Source organism: Podarcis raffonei, chromosome 5 (assembly GCF_027172205.1).
Source record: "Podarcis raffonei isolate rPodRaf1 chromosome 5, rPodRaf1.pri, whole genome shotgun sequence".
In the NCBI taxonomy this organism is placed as follows: domain Eukaryota; kingdom Metazoa; phylum Chordata; class Lepidosauria; order Squamata; family Lacertidae; genus Podarcis; species Podarcis raffonei.
Window position 1 is genome coordinate 100,929,322 of NC_070606.1, and position 27,205 is coordinate 100,956,526.

Here is a 27,205-nt window from a genome sequence, read left to right on the forward strand (position 1 = left end):
TTAGCTATGCCCTGTGCGACAGACTTTCTTTTACCCATCCCGAACCTTCAGCTTCGTTGGACGTCCGTGAGATCCTTGAGTTATTAGAGAGGGAGGAAATCCTAAAAGGCACCTGAGATTCGGATGATGCATTAAGCAAAAATCATTCCTTCCCCTCCAGTTTAAACCTGCAAGGATCTCGTTTGCGGATCCAGAACCCCACAACACCCCGTTCCCAACTTCCACACTCCGCCACAAACTGAGCTCAGTTCTCCAAAAGCAAATTCGTTTTATTTTTTAAAGATAACACCTTTATTTATTTAGTCATTTATTATTTGTTAGATAATAATCTGTTATAATTATTGATAGTCGTTATTATGCAGAGATGAACAATTCCCCTCCCCCTTGGAGCAAACGGTTTTGCTGCTTTTATCTGTTGTTATTATTTTTTTAAAATGTTAATGGAGTCCCGATTGAAAATATATTTATATATATATATAACTCTATATATATCCACGTATATCCTTTCTCCCCTTCCCCCCTTCGCTTTGGGCATGTGTGGCTGGGTGTGTGTTTTGTACTCTAAAACGTTGCAACAGGCAAGATCTCCTCGTCCTACACAAAGGAAAAAAGGGTTGAGTTCAGAATCTTAGCCGCTACTGCTCCTCCGCCTGCTGTCTCGGTGAGGGTTCGCTGGGTGGGATGAGTGGGTGGGTGGGTGGGAGGGAGGGAGGGGGTGGGTGGGAAAGGCCTTGGATGCAGGGATGGGCGGGTGTCTGTCCTCTCAGCTATGTCGAGTCCTGGTTGACGACTTTGCCTCCGTTCATGGTGGGCGTCCCTGAACTTTTCCTGGAGCGGCCTTGCTTCTCTCCAATTTCATGCAGCGATGGCTCTCTGTACATGCACACTGGGAAGAGAAAAAAGGGAGCCGGCGTTAGCGGAAAGGGCTGCGTGTGGCTAGAGCAGGGGTAGGCAACCTAAGGCCCGGGGGCCAAATCCAGCCCAGTACATTTATAAGCACAATTCTAGGTGTTGGTGCTGACCTTTAAAGCCCTAACAGCCTCGGTCCAGTAGACCTGAAGGAGCGTCTCCACCCCCATCGTTCTGCCCGGACACTGAGGTCCAGCACCGAGGACCTTCTGGCGGTTCCCTCATTGCGAGAAGCAAAGCTACAGGGAACCAGGCAGAGGGCCTTCTCAGTGGTGGCTCCCACCCTGTGGAACGCCCTCCCACCAGATGTCAAAGAGAACAACAAGTCCCAGACTTTTAGAAGACATCTGAAGGTAGCCCTGTTTACGGAAGCTTTTAATGTTTGATGATTACAGTATTTTAATATTTTTTTGGAAGCCGCCCAGAGTGGCTGGGGAAGCCCAGCCAGATGGGCGGGGTATAAATCAATTATTATTATTATTATTATTATTATTATTATTATTATTATTATTATTATTATTATGAGACACACGCAGGGCAAAGCTTCCTTGCTGGAGGAGAAAACGCATCTCTCCAAAAAGCCACCGCCACTTTCCCTTTGAAGGGCTTCTGTTAAGCTCCTGGCTCATGTCCCCTTTCAAGCCAAGGCCTTCCCAAAGCCCAGAGGGGGAGGCGGGGAGGGGGGTCTGGTCTCTAACAGATAAGGCTCTTTCCAGTCCCCTCGGAGTTCTTTTTCGACTTGGAGCCTTAGATGCCAGACGCACAAAGGAGGAGCCCCAGTCCGCCCTGGTTGCTCCCGGCACGGATCCATCTGGCTTTAAGCGGTTGGGGAGGTCACCCTTCCTTGGGCTCCCGTTTCTTATCAGCCCCAAACAACAGAGGACTCAGGCAGAACCAAGCCAGGGGGCTCAGGTGCCCCTGCCCAGTGACCTGGATTGCCAAGGCCTTTGATCTCAGCTGTCTGAGGCGAAGACCCAGTTCCGTCTTCCTAGCTTGAGCCAGAGCCTTGTGGGTTCATTTCAGGTCAGGGCTGGAGGTGGGTGGGTGGGGACAGGACCATGATAGGAGAGGCTCAGAACTTACAGGGTTAAGAGTTCTGAGTGATGACGCCTCACATTCTGAGGGCGTGTTTAGAACACGGAAGTGGGAGTGGTCAGTATCTCTGAGAGAGAGAGAAAGACACACAGTGTGCGTGTTAGCTCCGTTGAGAGAGCAAGCGAGATGTCTGCTCTGTCTCCAGGCAGGAGATTTATAGCTGTTGTGTTTTGCTAAGGAATAAAGGCTTTAAGATAAGGAGACTGCTGCGTTTCAGCCTGAGTTATTGCCTCCACACGAAGAACGTTCAAGCTTCTGCTTCCGCTGTGTTTTATGCTCTGCTGAGTCAAAGGTCCCAGGGGGGAAGACCAGAGCTGCGCAAGAGAAGTGTGCCGGACCCCTGGACGTAATTGACCACCGAACAGGTTATGGGGGTCAGCAATAAAGATAAGCAACGTTCGTGCGTGTGAGAGGACTGCAGCCAGAGGCCAGCCGATGAGACGCTGGGAAGGGAGACTGCAGGCAAAGAGGCTGAGGAGCAGCCAAAGGCCAGCTAAGGAGTAGCTGGAGCCAGCTGGAGCGAAGGGAGCTCGCTGGGAAGGATCTGCCGGACCGGGAGGTGCTACTGTATCGTGAGTAGGCCGGGCCCCGGGGGAGAGATGGCAGACAGCCATGAATCGTACTCCGTCCCTTTTGAAAGGCAGGCACTGAAGAAAGCAGTGGGAGCCAGGCGAGAGGGGGCTGAGAATTGCTCTGAGGAAGCACCATGCCCAAGAAGCCCAGAGGGGGCTGGAGGCCCAGAGGGGGCTGGGACTGTGTTGGAGGGCTGCCGGAATGCCCCAATACGTGAGCTGCATGCCAGAGAGCAGCTGAGAGTAGAGAGGAGCTTTGCACCAGAGAATGGGGCTGCAAGCCATTCCAAGGGTCTTGAGAGTGCCCAGGCTGTTTGGCAGGAGCTGGAGGGGGTTTGCAGAGATACCACAGCAGAAGCCAAAAGCCATTTTCCCAACGGCAGAAAAGCCTCAAGGAGGAGGGCTGCTGGAAAGGTTGGGGGGGCAGAGAAGACCAAAGGCAAGTTTGCGAAGTTTTCCACTAGGCGATGTTTTGTTTGTGCCTCGGCTGAACACCTGCGTCGCAGCTGCCCACAGAGAGCAATGGAGCCAGGGCAGGATGGTTCCAAGGTCGTTTCCCATGGGAACCAGCCGGGTTTCCATGGCAACAGAGGGAGCAGGCGTGGGAAACCGCAAAAAGTACGCGCTCCAGAAGGGGAGGAAAACGTTTATCAGCTGTCTGCGTCTATGGCAGTTTTGGACAACAACAACACCTGCAACGAGAGCCCCAAGGTCGGGGGCAGCAGGAAGTCAGTTGCTAAGGCAACAAAGAAGGACAACTCCGGAGGGGGGAGAGTCCTACGTTGGGTTGTTGACTCGGCTGCGAATGCCCATTTGGTCACAGCGCCACCTGATGGACAAATGTGGAACTGCAAGGCTGTTTCAACTGAGAAAATAGTTAGATTTGCTACAGGTTCACAGGGACGTGTAACCCATGTTTCTAACATGTTTGTCTCTTTCTTGCAGGCTGAATTGAAGGTTTATATTCTCCCTGAGATAAAACATTGCCTGCTATCTGTACCGTGCCTTTTACAGGAGGGATATTCTGTGAGTTTTGAAAAAGATGTTTGTACAATTTCCAGAGATGGGAAGGAGCTCGTAAGTGTTGGAAAAGATCAAAACAACCTCTTTGTTTTGGAAACACCACTGGAGGGTGAGGGGAATATTGGGAAAGCCACTGATCACACTCATGTGTCGTGTGCTTGCGTGTGGCACAAGAGAATGTCACATGGGTCCTGTGAGGACGTCCAGATGTTATCAGAGTGCACCAAAGGTTGCAAGGTAAAAGAATGTGGTAAACCTTTGAATTGCAAGGCTTGCAGAAAAGCCAGAAATAAGGGATTTAATGATCCCAGGGTGGACAGGGTAACCACAAAGCCTTTTGAGCTTGTGCATGCAGACCTTTTAGGTATGCCACAGCCAAGTCTGGGCAAGGCCAAGTGGCTGATGGTGCTGACAGATGATTATACACAGAACGCATGGGCATACACGCTGAAAACGAAGGAGGAGGCAACGCAACTGATCAAAGATTGGGTTGCAGAGGTGGAACAGAGGTTCTCCACCAAGGTGCAAGGGTTCAAATGTGACCGAGGTTCAGAGGTCACTGGGTCTGCTCTAAAGGGTTTCTTTCGCCAGAGGGGGATACGTCACAAGGTGACTTCTCCTCAGGAGAGTGGCGTGGCAGAGCTTAGGAGTAAAGCTCTGGTTCGAGCATCCGAGATTCTACTGGATGACTCTGGTTTGCCTCACAGTTTTTGGGGGGAGGCGGCAAAGACGGCCAATTTCACGATGAACAGGTGCTACAATGCAGTGGTAGGTGACACCCCGTATTTCCTGCTTCATCAGCAGAAGCCGCTTGTGCATTTCTTTCGCACTTTTGGTAGCAGAGCCATGGTGCCTGTACCAAAGTTTCTGCAGCAGGAGAGTGGCCCAAGGTACCAGGAAATGATCTTCTGTGGATATGAGCCTGCGACAAAAGGGTGGAGATTCGCATATCCAGAAGGTGATCAGACCAAGCTTCTGGTCAGTAAACAGGCTGAGTTCTTTGAGCAGGATGGTTGGGCAAGGCGCAAAGTGCGCTCTAACTTTCACTCAGATTGTCTGTACGACTCTGAGGAGGAAGGAGAGCCAGAGCCTGAACCTGCTGGTGGAGACCAGGTCCCTGAACAGAGTAGGGCGTCTCCACAGGTTGTTAAGGGAGTGTCCAAGAGTGAGCCCTCATCTCCTGTGCGCATAATGGAGAAAGCTCACAGACGTGTCAAGTCAGAGGGGGAGTCTTCTGATGAGGAAGACGCACATGCTGGCCCCAGTGGGTCAAAAGAAACACCCCAGTTTGTGCCCAGGCGGTCTTCGCGGGCTACAAAGGGAATTCCACCTGAGAGGTTTCAGGTCACAAATGCGTGGGTTGGTTTCGCACAGTGCGAACCTGAGGTTTGTGAGGTTCAACAGGTGCCTAACAACGATGCCAGGAAGGGGCGGAAGGCAATGGGGAAGGTGTTGAACACTCAGAGGTCCTCTCAGAACGTGATTCGAGAGGGGGTGATAGGAGAGGCTCAGAACTTACAGGGTTTAGAGTTCTGAGTGATGACGCCTCACATTCTGAGGGCGTGTTTAGAACACGGAAGTGGGAGTGGTCAGTATCTCTGAGAGAGAGAGAAAGACACACAGTGTGCGTGTTAGCTCCGTTGAGAGAGCAAGCGAGATGTCTGCTCTGTCTCCAGGCAGGAGATTTATAGCTGTTGTGTTTTGCTAAGGAATAAAGGCTTTAAGATAAGGAGACTGCTGCGTTTCAGCCTGAGTTATTGCCTCCACACGAAGAACGTTCAAGCTTCTGCTTCCGCTGTGTTTTATGCTCTGCTGAGTCAAAGGTCCCAGGGGGGAAGACCAGAGCTGCGCAAGAGAAGTGTGCCGGACCCCTGGACGTAATTGACCACCGAACAGGTGCCAGAGGGATGAGGCGCCAGGGATCTCTCCAGCTCCATGCAAGGCCCACCGAAGCTCAGGGGTGGCATGGCTGCTTTTCATGCAGAAGGCACCCGGCTCATCCAGGCAGAAAGGGACCCAGGGAAGGGAGTCAGCGGGGAGATGGAAATGAATTTGGGGCAACTTCCATTCTCATACAATTTCCTAAAGGAGAACTATTTCAAAACCCTCTGTCAGTGGTATTTAACGCCTTATAAATTAAATTTAATATCTGTTAGGATCGGACAGAAGCTGGAGAGGTGGATTAAATAAAGCAAATCACCTTTTAGAATTGTTCTAAAAAATATGGTAGGATATCCTAACCTCTGGTATTTATGTTTGTTCATCTGAAAGATGCTATTCCAGTAAATGATCAAGAAATAGTTACAACTGTTGCTAAGATTTTAATAGCTAAAAATTGTGGGGGAGCATGTTGCCTACTGTATCTGAATGGCCTCAGAAAATCTGGGCCACAGTAACTATGGTTAAGCCTAACTTACTACAGAAGAATGCATACAAACCAGCCAAACAGGTTTGTGGAGGAAATGGGTAATTATTATTGTTTTTTGCAATGTTCTGGAACAACATCAGTGATAAAGTCCAACCTAAGGCAGCTTTCCACCTGCTGTAACATTATTCCTTTATGCTCTTTGGTTTATTTTGTTTAATAGAAACAAATAAATATATGCGGGAGAATCTCCGGAGTCAGGATCCCAGGGCTCAATGTACCGAGCTGGTTTATGGGACTAAAGAGCATTTTACAACGCCAGGTCTTGCATGCTGCCTCCCCCATTTTCAAGCTTTTCATACTGTTGGAACATCCAAATTGCAGACGGGCTGGGGAGCTTTTCGCTGCAGAGGAGTAAAATCCACACAGTTTGTGTTCATGCTCTGTGTTTCTTAAAAGCAAAAAGACTGGCCGCTGTTTAGTTTTTCTCCCTGCTGCCTAATGCACTTCCCACTCGCCCCTCCTGCTGCCAAGTGCCTTTCTCAAACACGGGACATGGGTTCAAAGGAGCTCCTTGCATTGCAAAAGTGGATTTGGGGCGAGCAGGCGAGAGTAAGCCAGGGCAAGCGAGGAGAAGCGTGTGTCTCAGCAATGGCTTGTGCCCAACAGAATGGCAGGCAGGGAGTCCAACAGGAGGAGTAAATAATAATAATAATAATAATAATAATAATAATAATAATAATAATTTATAATTTATACCCCACCCATCTGGCTGGATTTCCCCAGCCACTCTGGGCAGCTTCCAACACAATATTAAAATACAGTAATGCATCAAACATTAAAAGCGTCCCTAAACAGGGCTGCCTTCAGATGTCTTCTAAAAATCTGGTAGTTGTTCTCTTTGACATCTCATGGGAGGGCGTTCCACAGGGTGGGCGCCACCACCGAGAAGGCCCTCTGCCTGGTTCCCTGTAACTTGACTTCTCGCAGTGAGGAAATCGCCAGAAGGCCCTCGGCGCTGGACCTCAGTGTCTGGGCTGAACGATGGGGGTGGAGGTTTCTCATTGCTTTTCTCCCAAGAAGCAGGCGTCTTTTAATTTCGTGGCTGTTGTCACCATCTGCAGTGATCATGGACCCCAAGAAGGTAAAATCTCTCACTGCCTCCATTTCTTCCCCTTTTATTTGCCAGGAGGTGATGGGCCCAGTGGCCATGATCTTCGTTTTTTTGACGTTGAGCTTCAGACCATATTTTGTGCTCTCCTCTTTCACCCTCATTAAAAGGTTCTTTAATTCCTCCTCACTTTCTGCCATCAAGGTTGTGTCAATACTGGGGCTTTATTAAGGCTGCGGAGCCATCTGACCACAGCAAAGTGGCAAACAACAGCAGCCACCTGCATTGCAAGGGGCTGGATTGGACGACCGCTGGCGTCACTTCCAGTTCTGCACTTCTGTGATTCTGTGAAGGTCACGGCAAAGGCAGCCCTTCTCAGACAAGTCCCTCTGTCCTACGCGGGGAGAGAGACTGGGGAGAAATCACAGCAAAGAGGAGGAGGAGGATAGCAGCTCAGAGCAAGGCTGGTGAAGACAGGGGAGCCTTGGCAAAGAGGAATGGGGGCCTAGCCTTGTGCCGCGGGCGCTGGGGCTCCAGAGTAAAGACGCAGGGCAGCCTGGGTGTAGCTGTAACCTTGAGGATGCAGCGGAAGGTGGGATATTGAGGCCAGTTTGTACAGCATCTGGGAGCTTTCGCTTCCTCCTCTGCCTGCCATCTGTTTAAGGGGATTGCAGAGAGAGAGAGAGAGAGAGAGAGAGAGAGAGAGAGAGAGAGAGACGCTGACCCATGTCTGTCTCCCGGAAAGAAGGGATGCTTAGAGCCTGTTTATCACAGACGTTGGGAGGGAAGAGTGAAAGAGAGAGCCAGTCTCCTAGCAGAAGCAGTCAGAGCAGGGGGACAGGGATGCTCAGCCCTTTGCAGACAAGGCAGAAGGAAGACAGCTTCCCTGCTTACAGAGAAACCACGCATGCCCACCAAAAGCCATCAATGCCATCCAGATTTTTTTCCTCTGGCACCCGAGACCTAGGTGGCAGGGGTGTGTGAACCCAACACCGCAGGCGCAAGGTGTGTTTCTGCAGCATGCCGGAACAAAAGAAGGGCCTCCTGGATGAGGCCAGTGGCCCATCAAGTCCAGCATCCTCACGGGAGGCCCATTATGGGAAACCTGCCGGCAGGACCCAAGCCCAAGAGCTCTCTGTCCCCCGCCCCCGCTGGTGGTTTCCAGCAACTGGCATTCAGAAGGATTGCTCCCCACAACTGTGGGGGCACAGCAGAGGCATCTTGGGTTGGGTGCTAAGATGAGCAGAGGGTGCCTTCTTAATTGTCCCTTCGCCCTCAGAGGCTCAGGGTGCGTGTGTGTGTGGGGGGGTCTAAGTGGAGAGGGACTTCTCTGTGGTGGCCCCTAAGCTGTATAGCTCCCTCCACACAGAGGCTCGCCTGGCACCTTCATTGCACAGCTTCCAGAGGAAGCTGAAGACACACCTGTTCACACCAGGCTTATGACACCTCAGGTGTATGGTTTTTAGGAAGCATCTTATTTTTGAAAGTTGTTTTAAACACAATGTTGTAGTTTTTTAAAAAAAATATTGTGCAAGACTATGTTCTGATACTAATGGTATGTTTCATACATTTCAAGCACATGCAGAGTGCCTTCCCAGAGAATTCTGGGCCCTGTACTTCGTTAAGGGTTGCTGGGAATTGCAACTCTGCGTGTGGTAATGTCCAGAATTCTCTGGGTGAAAAACCGAACTTTGAAGGTATATTGTGTACACAATTTTTAATGTATTTTTAACCTTCTGTTGGGAGCCGCCCAGATGGTCAGGGTAGAAATAATAAATTATATTATTACTATTATTATTATTATTATTATTATTATTATTATTATTATTAAGCTCAAAATGCAATGTGAAATCAGACTAGGCTACGCACCCCAAGAAATGTACCATTTGGCAAGCAGCATAGTTGCATCAAATTTATCCTCTGTGCCTTTGTAAGGGAATGCTCCCTTAATCAGACTTAATAATAATAATACTAATAATTTTTCTTTATAGCCCGCCCTCCCCAGCCAAGGCCGGGCTCAGGGCGGCTAACAAGCAATAATAAAAATAAGTTGAATGAAGGACTGAGGCTCCCTGGCCAGCTTGACACTGTGATCTGGAATTCTTATGATGAGCCATTCCCAAATCTAATACCACATATGCAAACAGAGCTCAGCTTTATCCCTCTGAATAGATGTGAAATTGGGGGTGGGCTATCCATAAAGCCTGACCAAAACATACCTCCATAAGCCAGCTATTAATGGGACTTTATCAGTGATGTCTCCCTCCCTCTTTTCATGGCAGGGTCCCAAATTTATGTCTCCCCCACACACACCTTTGTCATTTTATAGCTGCAACAGGTAACAAGCGAAGAGCAGGGCCAAACAAAATGCATTATGCCAAAGAAGCTCGCCAAGCAAACGAATGCCAGGTCTCTCGGGCAAGTGAGCCCAGCTGCATTTTGCACAAGAGAGCAAAAGAGAGCCTGGGGAGCAATCTGACTTTGCTCAGCATCCTTCCCACCCCGAAAGGAAACACAGCTTCTTCACCAAACACCCCCCCCCCAAATGCAGAGAAAGCAAAACTGGGGACTCCGCCCCTCCCTACCTTCTATGGGTTTCGGTACAAAATGTGATGATGGTTTGGTCTTTTTCACCCGGTTCCCCTTCATAATCTGCCCTTCTTTATTGAGCCCCAAGAACCAGGCTCTCCCGGATTCCTGCTGCCGGTACAGCGTAGAGGAATATATAACGTAGTAGTTTTCAAAAACGGACTCCTTAAATTTGCACTCTGGCGTGAAGATGTCCTGCAGCGAGGAAGAGAACAAAAGAGGGGGAGAGGGATTAATGCAGAGTTGCTCCAGAGCCGGCGCCGGCCAAGAGATAATCTGTGTACCTCTTAGCGTAATCTCTTTAATGAACAGAAAACAAAATTAAAAGAGGCAGCCCCAGCCTCCAACAGCTGAGCAGAATCTCAAGAACCAGTTGCTTGAAAGATGCAACGTTCAGCTGCATCGCATGTTCACAAATCTCGTGGTGGCAGAGAGGGCCAGAACCCCCAGAGTCTCTCACTGCTTGGAGGTGAGAGAACCATAGAATTGTAAAGGGACCCTGAGGGTCATCTAGCCCAACCCGCTGCAACCTTGGCATTAGAAGCACCACACTCTAAGCAACTGAGCTATCCAGAATCGGGATGCCGTGCACCTGTACAGGAACATAAGAAGCTGCCTTCTGCTGCCTTGTGCTGCCAGACCATTTGGTCCATCTAGCCCACTGGGTTTCAGGCAGGAGCCTCCAGAGTCTGCCTGGAGGTTCCCCTCAGGGGTGACCTTGGGCCAGTCACTATCTCTTAGCCCAGCCTACCTCACAGGGTTGCTGTGGGGATGGAAGGGGGAGGAAGAGGAGAACCACGGACGCCACTTTGAGATCCTTGGAAGGAAAAGGCAGAATATGCATGCAATGAAGTGGAATAAAGTGGGGGGGGGCCCTGAACCCGGGACCTTCTGCCCGCAAGGCAGATATTCTATCCCCAATGCTGTGGTCGTTCCCAGCTGTAATCCAACCATAGCTGTCAACCTTCCCTTTTTTTGCAGGAAATTCCCTTATTCCAGCACCATTTTCCGGTGCTTCCCGCTGCTATCCTGGATTGTTAGATATCCCATAGACTGTCCCCGGGACAGGTGAGGCTGCTGATCCCTTATTTTCAAGGCTGCTGATCCCTTATTTTCAAATCTGAAAGTTGACAGCTATGAATCCAACAAGGGTCTTTCAATTTATACACCACAAGATCGTAAAAATAAACAAATACACAAATAAATAAATAACAACAACAACGAAGCAGGAAACTCAAGAAAAGTTCACAACAGCTTAAAACACACAGAAAGCATGAAAATACTAAAACAGGTTAAAATTCGCACCAATTGTTTCAGCACCTGGACAGGGTCGTCTAAACAAGAATTTTAAAGGTAAAGGTAAAGGGACCCCTGACCATTAGGTCCAGTAGTGGCTGACTCTGGGGTTACGGCACTCATCTCGCTTTATGGGCCGAGGGAGCCGGTGTACAGCTTCCGGGTCATGTGGCCAGCATGCCGAAGCCGCTTCTGGCGAACCAGAGCAGCGCACGGAAACGGCGTTTACCTTCCCGCCAGAATGGTACCTATTTATCTACTTGCACTTTGATGTGCTTTCGAACTGCTAGGTGGGCAGGAGCAGGGACCGAGCAAAAGGAGCTCATCCCATCGCGCGGATTTGAACCGCTGACCTTCTGATCGGCAAGCCCTAAGCTCTGTGGTTTAACCCACAGCGCCACCTGTTGTCCATTGGGATAGCAATTCGGAAACCAGCGCAGGACTCTGAGCGCAGGGGTCATTTGCTGACAAGGCCTCCCTCCTGTCAGCAATCGCGCTGCAGCATTCTGCACTAACTGCAAGCTCTGGATCAAGCACAAGGGAAGATCCACAGAGTGCATGGCAGTAATCCAATCCCCTCCCCCCAAATTATTATTATTATTATTTTGACCCCTGAGAAAGCAGGCAAGTAGATTTGCAGATCCCCTGAAAAAATCCTTCTGTTGTTCTCACTGCAGCCCCCAAAGCCTGCTCTCCAACAAGCAGAACTGGCAGAGCTGTCAACCTGTTTGAGACTTCTCAGTTGATTGATGGCCTGCCACTTAACCAATGGACTGATGGAATTGATTAAACCAAAATTAATTTGCATTTCGCTCAAAGCTTCAATCCGGGGAGCTTTTTACAGAGACCAAAGTGCGAGATAACAGGCAATTTAAGCAAACAATTTATCGTGGAAAGGAGGAGGGTCTCTCTCTTATCCCAAGTACACACTAGAAGCAAAGCAGCGTTTTTTTAAGGTGCCCATAAACTTGCAGCCCCACTGATTAAAATGGAATAACGCCAGCTAAGCAATTTAAGCTTTATAGGTGATTAGTCTACCAGTTAAAAAATTGGAGGTCTACAAGTGGCAGGGTATAGTTTAAAAAAAAACATAATCTAAAAGGCATCAGATGTACCAGGATTGACTTTATACACACACACCCCTCCCCAAACACCACCTTGGCTGGGTGAAAAAAGGCAAATTCCATGGTAGGGACCACCAGGAAATGAATTGAAAGCAAAACTGCCAATATCATAATGCTGTTGTGCAAATCTATGGTGCCACATTTGGAATCCTGTGTGAGGTTCTCGTCCCCTCTCCTCAAAAAGGAGATTTTAGGGTTTGGAAGGGTTCAGAAAAAGAACGAAAGATCTTTCTCCCCGGTTCTCTCTCCCCATAAACCTCACAGTGCCTATGAGAACAGAGTCTCACACAGAATGCAACTGACATGCGGAAAGGACTCTTTATGAACTGAAAAAGGAGATGTTCTATGGACCTTTGTCATTCATGAAAATATTTAAATAAATAGAAAAAAGGTAAGGGGGACCAAAATGATGGAGGGAACAGAGCTACTCCCCTTTGAGGGAACATGGCCACGTTTGGGACTTTTTAGTTTAGAGAAGTGGCAAGTAAGAGGTGAATCCTAGAATGGTCGAATTGGAAGGGACCCCGAGGGTCATCTAGCCCAACCCCCTGAAATGTGGGACTCTCAGCATGAGGTCTCCCATCCAGCTTGATACCCCACCAGACCCTGCTTAGCTTTGCAAACGCGGAAACAGAATTGTAGCAACGAGAAGAGTATGTGCCGGAAATGGGTTTTCTTTCTGAGAGTGTTTCGGTAGCCAACAATGCAAAGCTGCCTCGTACGACACACTCCGCACCAAGGAAACAAATTTCCGAGCAGAGAGCTCAGCTTTTTAGAAAATTTGTTTTCTGTTTAGAAAAACGGCCTGGCACATTATTGAGCTTTGCAGTTCTCTCCTTTCTGGTGTGCCCCCCCCCCCAAAAGCACGAGAATGCAAAACTGCACAGGAAAGCAGAGTAATTGCTCCCATTGTCGCATCACACAATGCACTCAGGACTGTATACACAGCCAATTAAAAACAAGCATTTTATTTATTTTTAACCCTTCACATCATAATCCTGAGTGCATTGAATGAAATGGCCATGAGACTCCATTTCGACAGGTGTTTCTGTATAACAGCCCCCCTTGGACTGGGGTGTGTGTGTGTCAAGCTTGACATGAGCTGATTCATTTTTCCAAAAGTAAATCTCACATTGGGGTCCCTTCTGACCCTACAATTCTATGATATTTGGATACTTTCATTTCCTGTTGTCCATTAAAGGTAAAGGTAAAGGGACCCCTGACCATTAGGTCCATTTGTGGCCGACTCTGGGGTTTCAGTGCTCATCTCGCTTTACTGGCCGAGGGAGCCGGCGTACAGCTTCCGGGTCATGTGGGCAGCATGACTAAGCCGCTTCTGGCGAACCAGAGCAGCGCACGGAAACACCGTTTACCTTCCCGCTGGAGTGGTACCTATTTATCTACTTGCACTTTGACGTGCTTTCGAACTGCTAGGTTGGCAGGAGCAGGGACCGAGCAGCGGGAGCTCACCCCATCGCAGGGATTCGAACTGCCGACCTTCTGATTGGCAAGTCCTAGGCTCTGTGGTTTAACCCACAGCGCCACCTGTTGTCCATTGGGGTAGCATTATTAGAATCACAGAATGGTAAAGCTAGAACGGGTCCCTAAGTGTCATCTAGTCTAACCCCCTGCGAAGCAGGAATCACAGCTAAGGTGATAAGAAGCCTTGTTTCCAGATCTAAGCCTTTTCTGAATTATCATAGGCTCATTAAATAGCATTTAATTTTGGGCTTTAGAAATTCACCATCTCCTTTCTTGTAAGACAAAGCCATTTGTTTGGGTCCTGCTCTCTGGAACGTGAGAAAACAAGCTCACTCCATCTTCCATGGGACAGGCCTTGAGGGTTTATTGAAAACTTCCTCCAAGGAACTCAGAACGGTGTTCATAATTCCCTCTTCCCTCTGGCCTCACAACGACCCTGTGCGGCAGGTCAGGGGAAGAAAAATATCAACAGGCCCAAAGTCACGCAGTTCAGCTTTGTGGCTGAGAAGGGATTTGAACCCGGATTTCCCCAGCTCTCTGCTGCTGGCCAGACCTGCCCCAGGCCCAAGGAGTTTTGCTAGCTGAAGGACGGCTCGGTTTCAACCACGAAATGACTGCTGGGAGACAGCAGCTCCCCTGGCTTATTTTATATCCCTTGATTTAAAGGGATGCAGTTTGCAGTTAAATTTAATTGGTGGAGACAGTTTGAAAATGGACACTGCTTAAAATTCCTCTTTGCCTGGAACCCATAAGGTCCCAACAACCCCCTTTTCTCTCTCGCTCTCATTTCAGACCACAAGCTGTTTGGTTTGCAACCCCAGGAGAGATCCAGCTATTGTTCGATTGAGGAATGCATTATTCCCATCTGCACCCTGCTTATAGATCCCATTTACTGCACGGATGTCTGGAGGAAAATTGGCAGAATTAGCTCCAGTTTCCAAGGTGGAGAAAACATCAGGCACTGCCCTGGACTAGCCACAGAAGCTGGGCACAGCCTGCTGGATCAGGCCAACGGCCCATCTAGTCCAGCATCCTGAACAGCTGCCTGCGGAAAACCTGCAAGCAGGATTCGAACTCAAGAGCAACTCTCACTTCCTGCAGATTCCAGCAACTATGGAGGCAGAGCAAAGCGATGTTGGCTATTAGCCGTCGATAGCCGCCTCCTTCACAAATTGGCCTAATCCTCTTTTCAAGCCAGCCAAGTTGATGGCCAGCATTGCCTCCGGTGGCAGTGAGTTCCATGGGTTCTACCACTACGACGACACCTTGAGATTTTGGATTTTTGCATGAGCTTTTTCGGCAGCGGAGACTTGGCTTTTTGCCACGAGGTCATGGCCGAGAATCACAAGGAAGCCGCACGGAAGATGGAGCAAGCTTGTTTTTTGCTGCTCCAGGGATTGGCACCCAAAGGACAAGAAGAGAGATTCTGAGTAAACTTCAGGATGAATTTCTGGATGGTCAGGACTGTTTCACAGGGGAATGGACTCCTTCAGAAGGTGATAAACTCCACTGGGTTTTTTTTAATGCAGAGTTTGGATGGCCATCTGTCAGGGATTCTTGACCCGTGATTCCTGCATTGCAGGGGGTTGGGCTAGATGACCTTTGGGTCCCTTCCAACTCGACAGTTCTATGATCCTATGACATTTGTGGCAAGAGACCAGGCTGCCTGCCAGGCCGCAATTTTGGCCCATCAGCTTCTGATAGACTGGAGTTAGCTGACCAGAGGCCTCCTGGCTTTTCTCCAAACCACAAGCTGGAGAGGAGAGCCTTTCTTTTTCGCAAATTCATTCTCTTCCTTCCCCAGCACTGCCGGCCTCGAAGCCCAATTTCAGAGCTGTCAAAAGCAGAACTGGGGATTCAATTTTCCCTGTCACTGAAACTTTCACCCCCCCAACCCCTGCCCAACCCCTCCTCGCCGCGTTCAGATTATTAAAATTTTGACAACCCGCTGACAAGATGGCCACGTTGGACCAATTAACTGGTGGCCTTTGGGTTGAAAGCTCCGGGTGGGGCAGGGGATGGTTCTCCGGGGCTGGACGTGGGGCTCTAAAGCAAAGAGAAATGACACACTATCTGACAGCCTGTTTTGTTGTGGGTGCGCAATCGCACACATTGCACGCCGTGTCAGAGGTGCGCCTCCTTTCAAGATTTCTGTGCACGACTGCCGGGTTTTGGTGAGAGCAAAGGGAGGCAGGAGCGATTCTGACATTACCCTACGCAAGACCTTAAATCCAGACCAGCACTTGCTGGGGCGTAAGGAGATCAAAAAGAATACGTTTTGATGCTTTTATTTTTAAAAATGTATATAGCAACCCTTCATCTGAGGAGAACAGGAACCGTTGCTATGGAATCATTGTATTGTATATTCAGAAAAGGGCAGCCCAAATGAAGCTGAACGCTGGAAGAAGATTCAGGGCGGATAAATGGAAGGATTTCAGCATGCGGCACATAGTTAAACTATGGAACTCCCTGCCACAGGAGGCAGTGATGGCCACCAACTTGGATGGCTTTGAAAGAGGATTAGACCAATTCAGGGAGGAGGAAAGGACTATGGGTGACAGTATTCTGCTTCAACAGTTGCAGGCAGAAATGCTTCCAAATCTCAGTTCATCCTTTATTATTATTATTATTATTATTATTATTATTATTATTATTATACTTCCATATTCCTTATCTCCATTCCTTTCTTTATTCTATCTCATATATTCTTTATCTAACTTGCAAATTGTGGGGTTTAGCCAAAGCATGTCCAGGTTTTCACTGGTGGACAATGTTTAATTAAATGTCCTTTACAAATTCCCCATTCTCTTCTATACCTTTGAGTTGGCTGTTCCCTAATTGTCTCTTGTCTGTTTTGCTAATTCGAGATATTCAAACAATTTCTCCTGTCATTCCGCTTTCGACAGTATCATTTCGCCTTTCCATTTTTTGGCGACCAGTATTCTCGCCGCTCTTGCAGCACATAAGAATATTCTTCTTTCCCCCCTTAGGATCCTTTTCTAAATGCTCACAGACCGACGGTGGAATTATCTGTTCTGGGACCTCCCCTGCCAATTTTTCCACTGAGGCATCTGGTCGGTCACAGGATGCTGGACTAGGTGGGCCATGGGCCTCATCCTGCAGCTGATCTTCTTATGTTCTCAAGTGCTGGATGCATCCCCGGAAGCTGCTCAGTTTTTTTAAAACGAAGATACTGTCCCTCCTGCTCTGGGCAGGACCATCTGCTTCCCACAGAAAGGGGATCTCACTCAATCTGTCTTTCACCTCCCACCATTTTAAGCTGTCCCCCCGCCCTGCAAAATGCCAGATATGCACCAAATCCCCCCCGCCCCCGCTGCTTTGAGCTGGAACAAGACTTGGCTCCTTCCCCAGGTTCTTTCGATACTCGTCTCCACACTTTAGGGATGGATCTCTGGCTGCTACTTTAATTGGACAGAAATACAACTTCCTTCTCCAATCTCCCCCTCACCACTTCTGCTTCTTCCTTTTTCACACACACACACACACACACTCCAAAAAAAAAAAACCCACCACGCTGAGGCACATGGCATGGAAACCAATCTGCGATCAAAAGAGGCTTAGCATCAAGGTTTTCTCCAAACTGCCGGGTGGGTTTTGCCGGCGGGAGTGATTTTTCGCAGTGAGCCAGAGGGAGTCAAGGTCACTTTCAAAAGCGATTCCTTCCTTCCAGATGGCAGCTCAAGGTACCAGGGCCTGCATCTCATAGAATCAGAGTTGGAAGGGACCCTCAGGGGTCATCTAGCTCAACCCCCTGCAATGCAAGAATCTCAACCAAAGCATCCCTGGCAGATGGCCACCCAACCTCTGTTTAGGAACATCCAAAGAAGGCCAGTCCACAACCTCCCAAGGGAGCCTGTTCCACCATCAAACAGCTCTTACGGTCAGAACATTCTTCCTGGCGTTGAGTAGGAATTGTGCTGGGCCCGGGGGTAACCCATGAAACACAGTCCTGGACTGGTCCGGAATCCAAAGGTTCCACTGGGAGTCAGTCCGACAGGGCCAAGGCAGGAAACCAGGCAAGGACAGGCACAGGATCTCTTTTTTTATATATATAAAGATATTTATTAAGTTTCCAATTTTATACAAACAAAAAGAAAGAAGAAAAAAGAAAAAAAACACATACAGTTCTCAATCCTTAATTTTCAATGACATATTTCCCTGACCTCCTCATACCTCCCCTTCTTGTATTCCAGTTCAAATTATTTACTCAGCAAATCCTTATCTCAAAACATTACAGCTGGAAACCCCTTAATTTCACAGTATCTCAGGCAGGATCTGACATTGCTCCCACAACCTGAGGCAGGGTCCGGCAGCCTTTTATCTCTGACGGGGTAGTGGCCGGTCCTGATCCCCCGGCGACTCACCTCCTTGTTTCGCCTAAAGGTGAGCACTCCTCCTGCAAGTACTCCTTCTCTCGGACCTCAGTCTCTGCAGCTCGGGAGACGTTGGTGGGTTACTAGACCCAGGGGCCGCCTCAGCCTCCCCTGACCCAACCGGCAGTGGAGCATCTGTAAGTGATGGCCCAGCTGGAGGCAACGAGGTCATCCCCACATCTGGAGCCAGGGCAGGCTCAGGCCCCTGACTCGGCCCAGCTGGTCTTTGTTGCAGGGAAACCTGTGCAGACTGGGACTCTTCTGGATCAGGCCCCAGACTTGGTTCAGATGCCGCCTGAGGCAAAGGATCCGGTGCAGACTGAGTCTCCTCTGGTTCCGAGTCCCAGGCCATCACAGGAATCTCCTGAAAAGGACCTGAAGGCCAGCTTGCTCCCCATGTGACAGCTATCATGCCACCTCTCAGACTTCTCTTCTCCAGGGTAAACTAGATCTGTGTGGGACTAGAAGGGCCACTGGCCTGATCCAGAAAGGCCCTTAAGAACCTAAGAAGATCCTGCTGGATCAGGCGAGTGGCCTGCCTAGTCCAGCATTCTGTTCTCACAGTCGACAACCAGATGCCCCTTAGGAGAAACTCCCAAGCAAGACCAAAGCCACACAGCAACTGTGGCCTCCAGCAACTGGCATTCAGAAGCATTGCTGTCCCAACTGTGGAGGCAGAGCTTGGTCACTGTGGCAAGGAGCCATCGATAGCCGTCTCCCGTGCCATGAATTTGTCTAACCCCCTTTCACAGCCATCCAGGTTGGTGGCCATCACTGCCTCCTGTGGCAGGGAGTTCCATAGTTTAACTAGGTGCCGCAGGATGAAATCCTTCCATTTATCTGTCCTGAATCTTTTCCCAGCATCCAGCTCCATTTGGGTTGCCCTTTTCTGTATACACGGGGATGCGGGTGGCGCTGTGGTCTAAACCACGGAGCCTAGGGCTTGCCGATCAGAAGGTCGGCGGTTTGAATCCCCGCGACAGGGTGAGCTCCCGTTGCTCGGTCCCTGCTCCTGCCAACCTAGCAGTTCGAAAGCACGTCAAAGTGCAAGTAGATAAATAGGTACCACTCCAGCGGGAAGGTAAACGGCGTTTCCGTGCGCTGCTCTGGTTCGCCAGAAGCGGCTTAGTCATGCTGGCCAAATGACCCGGAAGCTGTATGCCGGCTCCCTTGGCCAGTAAAGCGAGATGAGCACCGCAACCCCAGAGTCGTCCACAACTGGACCTAACGGTCAGGGGTCCCTTTACCTTTATCTTTCTGTATCCACAAGACAATGATTCCATGCCAACGATTCTGTTCTCCTCAGAGGAAGGCTTCCTATATACATTTTAAAAAACAAAAGCATCAAAACATATTCCCCGTCTTCTGGTCGGGGCTGATGGGTGGAAACATTCAATTGCTGCTGAGCCCAGTCCTGCAGACCCTCCCAAGTGTCCCTATTTTCCAGGGACAGTCCCGGATTTACAGAAGCCGTCCCGGTTTTTGCTTTGACCCTGGAATGTCACACTTTTCCTTAGGACCTCCCTATTTTCATTGGAGAAATGTTGGAGGGTATGGAGTCATCTGCCCCCCCCAAGCCATCTGAAGGGAAGTTTTGAAATGTTTAATGTTATATTATGTTTTTATATATATGTTGGAAGCCGTGACCAGAGTGGCTGGGGCAACCCAGTAAGAGGGTGGAGTATTATTATTATTATTATTATTATTATTATTATTATTATTATCACCCCTATTTTCAGTGGAGAAATGTTGGAGGGTATGGATGTGGCTTTGGAAAACAGGCTTCCTCCTGCTGCTCCCTGGCCTGACAAAGCAAACTGCATCATCAGGACATGATTTATCAGCCAGCTTGCACTGACTGCTCTCTTCTTGCCACCCCAGAACAATTCACCCATTTGATGAACACGGCTTTAGAAAATTGAGGGCTTCCACCGACAGCAATCCCTTCCTGTCTTCAAAACACGCAAGGCAGCTTTGCCCCGGGAACAAGCCGCCCCTTTCATCTTCCAGCTGCGGGGAAAAATAAATATCTGCCAACTCGGAGGAAAGGGGCGATGGGGGTGGGAATGGCTTGCCGAGCGTGGGAGTGGCTGGCATCTGAAATCTCAACCAGCCTTGGGCTGACAAAAAGCATCTATTTCAAGATCAAAACTTGCGTTAGGAAACCAAAAGCGACTCGAGGTGGCAGCAGGAGGGGCGCCACTTGGAATGCTCTTCCTACAATTATATTGCAGGTTAATTAACATTCCTGAATCCCATTAGCGTTCCTCTTTGCCACTACTGCACAATGCTGGTTAGGCTTAGAAATGGCCCTTTTTGGGGTAGGAGAGGCAGGCAGATCTGATTCGTTGCAGGTAAACGAATGAGTAATAATAATAATAATAATAATAATAATAATAATAATTTATTATTTATACCCCACCCATCTGGCTGAGTTTCACCAGCCACTCTGGGCGGCTTCCAATCAAGTGTTAAAAACAATACAGCATTAAATATTAAAAACTTCCCTAAACAGGGCTGCCTTCAGATGTCTTTTAAAGATAGGATAGCTGCTTATTTCCTTGACATCTGATGGGAGGGCATTTCACAGGGTGGGCACCACCACCGAGAAGGCCCTCTGCCTGGTTCCCTGTAACTTCACTTCTAGCAGTAAGGGAACCGCCAGAAGGCCCTCGGAGCTGGACCTCAGCGTCCGGGCAGAACAATGGGGGTGGAGACGCTCCTTCAGGTATACTGGACCAAGCCTGTTTAGGGCTTTCAAGGTCAGCACCGACACTTTGAATTGTGCTCGGAAACATACTGGGAGCCAATGCAGATCTCTCAGGACCGGTGTTATGTGGTTCCGGCGGCCACTCCCAGTCACCAGTCTGGCTGCTGCATTCTGGATTAGTTGCAGTTTCCGGTTCACCTTCAAAGGTAGCCCCACATAAGAGTGCATTGCAGTAGTCCAAGCAGGAGATAACTAGAGGATGCACCACTCTGGTGAGACAGTCTGTGGGCAGGTAGGGTCTCATCCTGTGTACCAGATGGAGCTGATAGACAGCTGCCCTGGACACAGAATTGACCTGTGCCTCCATGGACATCTGTGAGTCCAAAATGACTCCCAGGCTGCGCACCTGGTCCTTCAGGGGCACAGTTACCCCATTCAGGACCAGGGAGTCCTCCACACACGCCCGCCCCCGTCCCCCAAAAACAGTACTTCTGTCTTGTCAGGATTCAACCTCAATCTGTTGCGCACACAGTAGGTTTGCAAAGGATTGAAAGGTGCATTCAAGAGCTCTTACAAACTTCTTTTATTTCGGGGTTTGTTTTGAATATTCGTAGTCCGATCTTCATGCCTACAAAGCATGCGTTGCACTTTCCTATTTTTTTCCTGCTGGTGCAGAAATGGCCTGACCTTTCCCTTTTGGCCACTGCCCAGGCCATTTCCAGAACCAGACTCTTAACCTCAGAGCATCGGGATCTGACTTGGATCAATTCTGGTCTGCGGCACGGGGACTTCACCTGGCCATTAGACTTGCCAGATAATGTGGATAAAGGACAGGCAAGATCTGCAGGCTCTGAACTTTACTGGTGTGGAAAGAAGGAGGCCTGTGGTTTGCTTGAGTCCCTCTGTCCGATGCTGATTCAGAAGGGACTCCCTCACAGGGAGTCTTTGCTTGTGGGTTTTTACACAGAGGTCGGGTGGCCTTCTGTCAGGGGTTCTTTAGCTGTGGTTCCTGCATTGCAAGGGGTTGGACTAAATGACCGTTAGGGTCCCTTCCAACTCTGCTGTTGTATGATTCTGTGATGTGGAATGTGCTGGACAAAGATAAATGTAAAGGTAAAGGGACCCCTGACCATTAGGTCCAGTCGTGACCGACTCTGGGGTTGCGGCGCTCATCTCACTTTATTGGCCAAGGGAGCCGGCGTACAGCTTCCGGGTCATGTGGCCAACAGGACTATGCTGCTTCTATTTATCTACTTGCACTTTGATGTGCTTTCAAACTGCTAGGCTGGCAGGAGCAGGGACCGAGCAACGGGAGCTCACCCCATCGAGGGGATTCGAACCGCCGACCTTCAGATCGGCAAGTTCTGGGCTCTGTGGTTTAACCCACAGCGCCACCCGCGTCCCTTCACCACCAAATCTACACTGAGTTGTGAAGTTTGCTGAGCCAATCTCTCTCTCTCTCGCCATTCCCACCTCACTGGGTTGTTGTGAAGCCATAATGGGGGAGCAAAAGAACCATGAGCACCACTTAAAAAAGCTCAGAGTGAGGGCAAGCTAAAATAAACGAACCTACAATATCAAAACAAAACTGTTCCCATTTTTTCAAGTGGAATTATCTGCATTGATCGTGGAGTTTTCTGTTGAAATACCATTGGCTCCGATTCCTCGCAAGGAGAAAACTGTCTGTTCAGGGAAGCACAGTTCTTCCGTAGCTGAGCCTGAGGAGCAAGACAGACCTGGAAGCTTTCCTGGGAGAACGTCACATGAAATTCTCTTCTCTATTAGCAAGAGGACCCCTTGCAAAATGAGCAAACAGCCTCCCTAGCAAGTGCATGGACTTTTTATTAAAAAAAAGAAGTCTGATATGATAGATGCAAACAGATTAGCAAGGAAGGCTCAAGCAAGCCCAGATCTGTCTCTGTGCAGATCTTCATTTGCCCAGAGCTGGCTAGTGGCACTCTGGATGAATCTCTCCTTCACAAGGTCCCTTAGTTCCAGACTAGCTGTGGTCCCAACGAAGCTGAATGATGAAAGAAAGTTCAGGATGGATGGAAGAATGCATATCTTCACATGGCACATGGTCAAACTGAGGAATTTGCTGCCCAGGGGGCAATGATGGCCACCAACTGGAATGGCTCTTGAAGAAATTGAGACACATTCGTGAAAGATGAAGCTCTCGGTGCCTACTAGGCAAGATGACGACGGTTTAACACCAGTGTCGGAGGCACTGGGGGTTCAGAAGTGGAGGCAGAGATGAGCCATCCTGGCTAGGAGCCATTAACAGTCCTCACCTCCTCTATGGATTCATCACTGTGGGAGGGAGTTCCATAGGTTAACTCTGTGCTGCTTAAAGGAGGACTTTCTGTTATCTAACCCAGGCATAGGCCAACTCGGCCCTCCAGATGTTTTGGGACTACAACTCCCATCATCCCTAGCTAACAGGACCAGTGGTCAGGGATGATGGGAGTTGTAGTCCCAAAACATCTGGAGGGCCGAGTTGGCCTATGCCTGACCTAACCTGAGCCTTCCAATGGTCAGCTTCCTTGGATGTCCATAAGTTCTAGAGTTAGGAGTCAGGGTGGAAAACCTCTCTTTATCCATCTTCTCCAGGCCACGCATATATATTTTAAAAATATATTTCTATCATGTCATCACTTGGTTGAATTGCTTTTAAACTAAAAAGTGCCAAATGCTGCAACCTTTCCTCTTAAGGGAGTCACTCCACGCCCTCACGGCATTTTAGCTGCCCTTTTCTGAACCTTTTCCAATCCTACAATATCCTCTCCGAGGCGAGGCGACCAGAACGGTGCAGTGTATTCCTTGCACCACAGTTAATTGGGGATGGGGGTTGGCTGGTGCACCTCGAAGTCATTCCCTCCCTCCCGAAAGCCACCGTTCTTCCTCTGCCCCCTAAATTAATCCCATAGGGTGCTTTTCACTCGGTGGGAGGGCAGGGGAGGCAGTATTATGTAAAAACCATAAATATTCATGCAGATTCTGAGGGATCCCATTCTGGCTGCCTCGACACCAGCATTAGCATTTCTGCTTTTTTGTCAGCAAACCTGAATTGATTTTTGGCTCAGTTTTTAACCTTTGAGGGAAAGCCGCGGTAATGAATTTGTACTCGCTGGGCTTGTGTGCTGAGTGGGAAAATAAGTAGGCGATCGTTTTAAAGGGAAATGACAGCCTTGCTCAGGAGAGGGAGGAGCCGGTGTAACATTCCCAAGCTGATCCAGTGCCGTGCGGTTGATTTATATCCATTCTGATTAATTAAATGATCATGGAATTGTAGGTTTGGAAGGGACTCCAGAGGTCATCTAGCCCAACCCCCGGCAATGCAGGAGTTACAGCTACAGAATCCCTGGCCATCTGACCTCTACTTAAAAACCTCCTTCCAAGGGAGTCCATTCCTCCATCGAATGGCTCTTACTGTCAGAAAACTCTTCCTGATGTTTAGTCAAAATCTCCTTTCCTGTCATTTGAAACCATTGGTTTGGGCCCTAACGTGCAGAACAGGAGAAAACAAGCTTGCTCCCTTCTTCCATGTGACAGCCCTTCAGATATTTGAAGATGGCTCTCATACCTCTTCTCGGTCTCTTCTTTTCCAGGCTAAAGATACACAACTCCCTCAACGATTAATCATCAGGCTTGGTTTCCAGACCCTTGATCATCTTGGTCACCTTCCTCTGCACACCTTCCAGCTTGTCAACATCCTTCTTAAATTGAGGTGCCCAGAACTGGACACAGGACACCAGGTGGGGGTCTGAACAAGGTGGAATAGAGATGGACTGCAAGAAGATCCAACCGATCCATTCTAAAGGAAATCAGCCCTGAGTGCTCACTGGAAGGACAGGTCCTGAAGCTGAGGCTCCAAGACTTTGGCCACCTCATGAGAAGAGAAGACTCCCTGGAAAAGACCCTGATGTTGGGAAAGATGGAGGGCAGAAGGAGAAGGGGGCAACAGAGGACGAGATGGTTGGACAGTGTTCTTGAAGCTACCAGCATGAGTTTGACCAAACTGCGGGAGGCAGTGGAAGACAGGAGTGCCTGGCATGCTCTAGTCCAGGGGGTCACGGAGAGGCGGACACCACTAAACGACTCATCAACAACAACATGACTTCCCTTGATCTGGACACTTCTGTTGATGCAGACTAGGATTGAATTTGCTTTTTAATAACTCCAGCAATTTCAAAATGCAAAAGGGAAAAGACTTAGGCCCCCTAGATCCCTGGGAGAGGTTCCCAAAACCTTTCAATTATTCTCTTTCGATGTAGAGGGGACCCCAAAACAGCACATGGTTTCAGGAAGGAAAGACGTAATTGTTTTAGATGGTGTGCCTGGAGAACTGGACATTCCAAGTCCCTCCCACAGAAGTCAGGTCCTACTTGGCTGGAGAAGCAAAACGCTCACTGTCAGGGCGATCAATATTCCTGGCTGATTTCCAGGAGAAGAAAGAACTTTCCACTGTCTCAGCCACATCCTCCTGGCAAACATGGGGAGAACAGGACGCAGGGTAGAAAGCACAATATGGTTCAGGCCCAGGATCTCTGAAGGACCACATTCTCCCAGATGAACCTGCCTGGGCTCTGAGATCTTCGGGGGGAGCCCCTTCTCTCAATCCTGCCACCCTCAAAGGGATGCTTTGTGGGGACATGGTGAGAGGGCCTTCTCAGTGGTGGCTGCTCCCAGGCAACTGTGGGACTCCCCGCCTAGGGAAGCCAGACTTGATGCCTCCTTGTTGTCCGTCTGCCGGCAACTGGAGACAGTTTTATTCTGACTGACTGTTTTTTAAGGAAAGAGCTTTTAACAGTGCAATGCTGTTTTTATTATCTGAATTTTAATATACCTGGCTTTTATGTTTTTGGTTCTGTTCAGAATTTAATTACTTTTAAACAATTATCTTTAACATGTTGTTATCTTTTTGTGTGTTTTATCTGTGCTGTTTTAATTTGTGGAAACTGTTCTGGTCTTGGAAAATGTAGATTATAGGCTTTTAAAATACCAAAAATTAGGCCCCCAGGAAGCAGCCTTGAAGTGGAGGTCATAAGAACTTAAGAAGAGCCTGGTGGATTGGGCTGAATGGAGCCTATCTAGTAGTCCAGCACCCTCTTCTTACGGTAGCAAACCAGCTGCCCCAGTGGAAAGCCCACAAGCAGGGACCCGAGAACAAAAGCACCCTCTGCACCTGAAATTTCCAGCAACTGTCATTCAGAAGCATCACTGCCTCGGACCGCGGAGGCAGAGCACAGCCATCCTGGCTAGGAGCCATCAAGAATAGCCCTCACCTCCATGAGTTTGTCCTTTAAAGCCACCCAAGTTTGTGGCCATCGCTGCCTCCTGCATAAGGGAGCTTAATATAGCTCTGTGCAAATGGTCAATGGTCTGCTATGTGTGCAACTCCTAAGTGCCAGGAGACTCTTGGGTATTGTCAGGGAACTGCCATCGGCTCAGAGGCGAGAAATAGAAGGGCAGTTGTGTTACAGGGAGCCTCCGAAAATCTTGCGAAGCAGTTCCACTTCCGGGGAGGAGGAAAGCCCCACCTCCAGTGGGGAAGAGGTGCAAGGACCAGAGGATGCTGGTAGGAGCCTTAACACCGCTCCTGGGCAAGCCGGACAGGAGGGAAACACGCCCTTGGCATCGCCCATCCTGCGCAGTAGTTTGAGGCGCAGAGAGGCGAGGAGATGTGGGGGGGGGGGGTAACGAAACTCTTATGTTGGGGGAGGTCCAAAAAAAGACCACTCCTGGATTCTGCTGGCGATTGAGCCAGACATGAGCTTTGGGGCTCTTCACTGTAAATAGTTTGCACCATAATAAAGCCTGTAAAACACAGGTCGGAGTCCTGCCTGGTTACTCTCGAGCAACCGCAACAGCCACTTGACAGGTATTGACATCAACTGATAGGAAGTGCCTACAGAGACCCACCTTGGAAGAATGGCAGATGCAAGTAATGGAATACATGGAAATGGCGGAAAAGACTGGCAGAATCCGAGATCAGGGAGAAGAGTTGGTGGAAGAAGATTGGAGGAAATTTAAAGTCTACTTACAGAAACATTGTAAAATTTTTGAATGTTGATGACATTGAAATGAAATGAAGGGGTTCTAGTAAATAAAGCAAAAGATTACGTAAGAGTGGATTGATATCAGATGAAAGTTTGAAGTTAAAATATGTGAAATATGTGAGGAAAAATAATTAAGGACTAACCAATAGGATATGAATTTGCTGAACCAATTTTTAAGTGGAATACAAAAAAGGGAGGCGTGAGGAAGTCAGGATAATAAGTTAACTAAAGTGGACAAAAGAAAAAAGAGGGTTTTTTCTTTTTCTTTTTCTTTTTTTTACCTTATGTTAATTGTTTGTATTTTTGTATTTTTGTGTTTTTGTGTTTTTTCTTGTGTTTTTCTTATTGTTGGTCTTATAATTTCTTTGTTGTGAAAACTGAATAAAATATTATATATATAAAAAAAGGAAGTGCCTACAGAGGGTGGTGAATACAGTACAAGATATTATGGGCTGTCCCGTGAATCAGCTGGATGA

At 48.7% G+C, this 27,205-nt stretch overlaps 1 protein-coding gene across 3 annotated transcripts in view; it reads right to left on the bottom strand.

The window, feature by feature from the left end:
* Nucleotides 1-699: 699 nt before the first annotated feature.
* Nucleotides 700-27,205, bottom strand: part of FGF12 (fibroblast growth factor 12) — a 235,563-nt gene continuing 209,057 nt past the window's right edge. For all 3 annotated transcript variants that reach the window (XM_053390880.1, XM_053390879.1, XM_053390878.1), the window contains exons 4-5: nucleotides 9,661-9,859; nucleotides 700-886 (exon numbers count right to left, since the gene is read on the bottom strand). In XM_053390880.1, coding sequence (XP_053246855.1) covers nucleotides 768-886; nucleotides 9,661-9,859 — 318 coding nt within the window. In that variant the 3' untranslated portion in view covers nucleotides 700-767. The remainder of the gene's footprint in view (nucleotides 887-9,660; nucleotides 9,860-27,205) is intronic.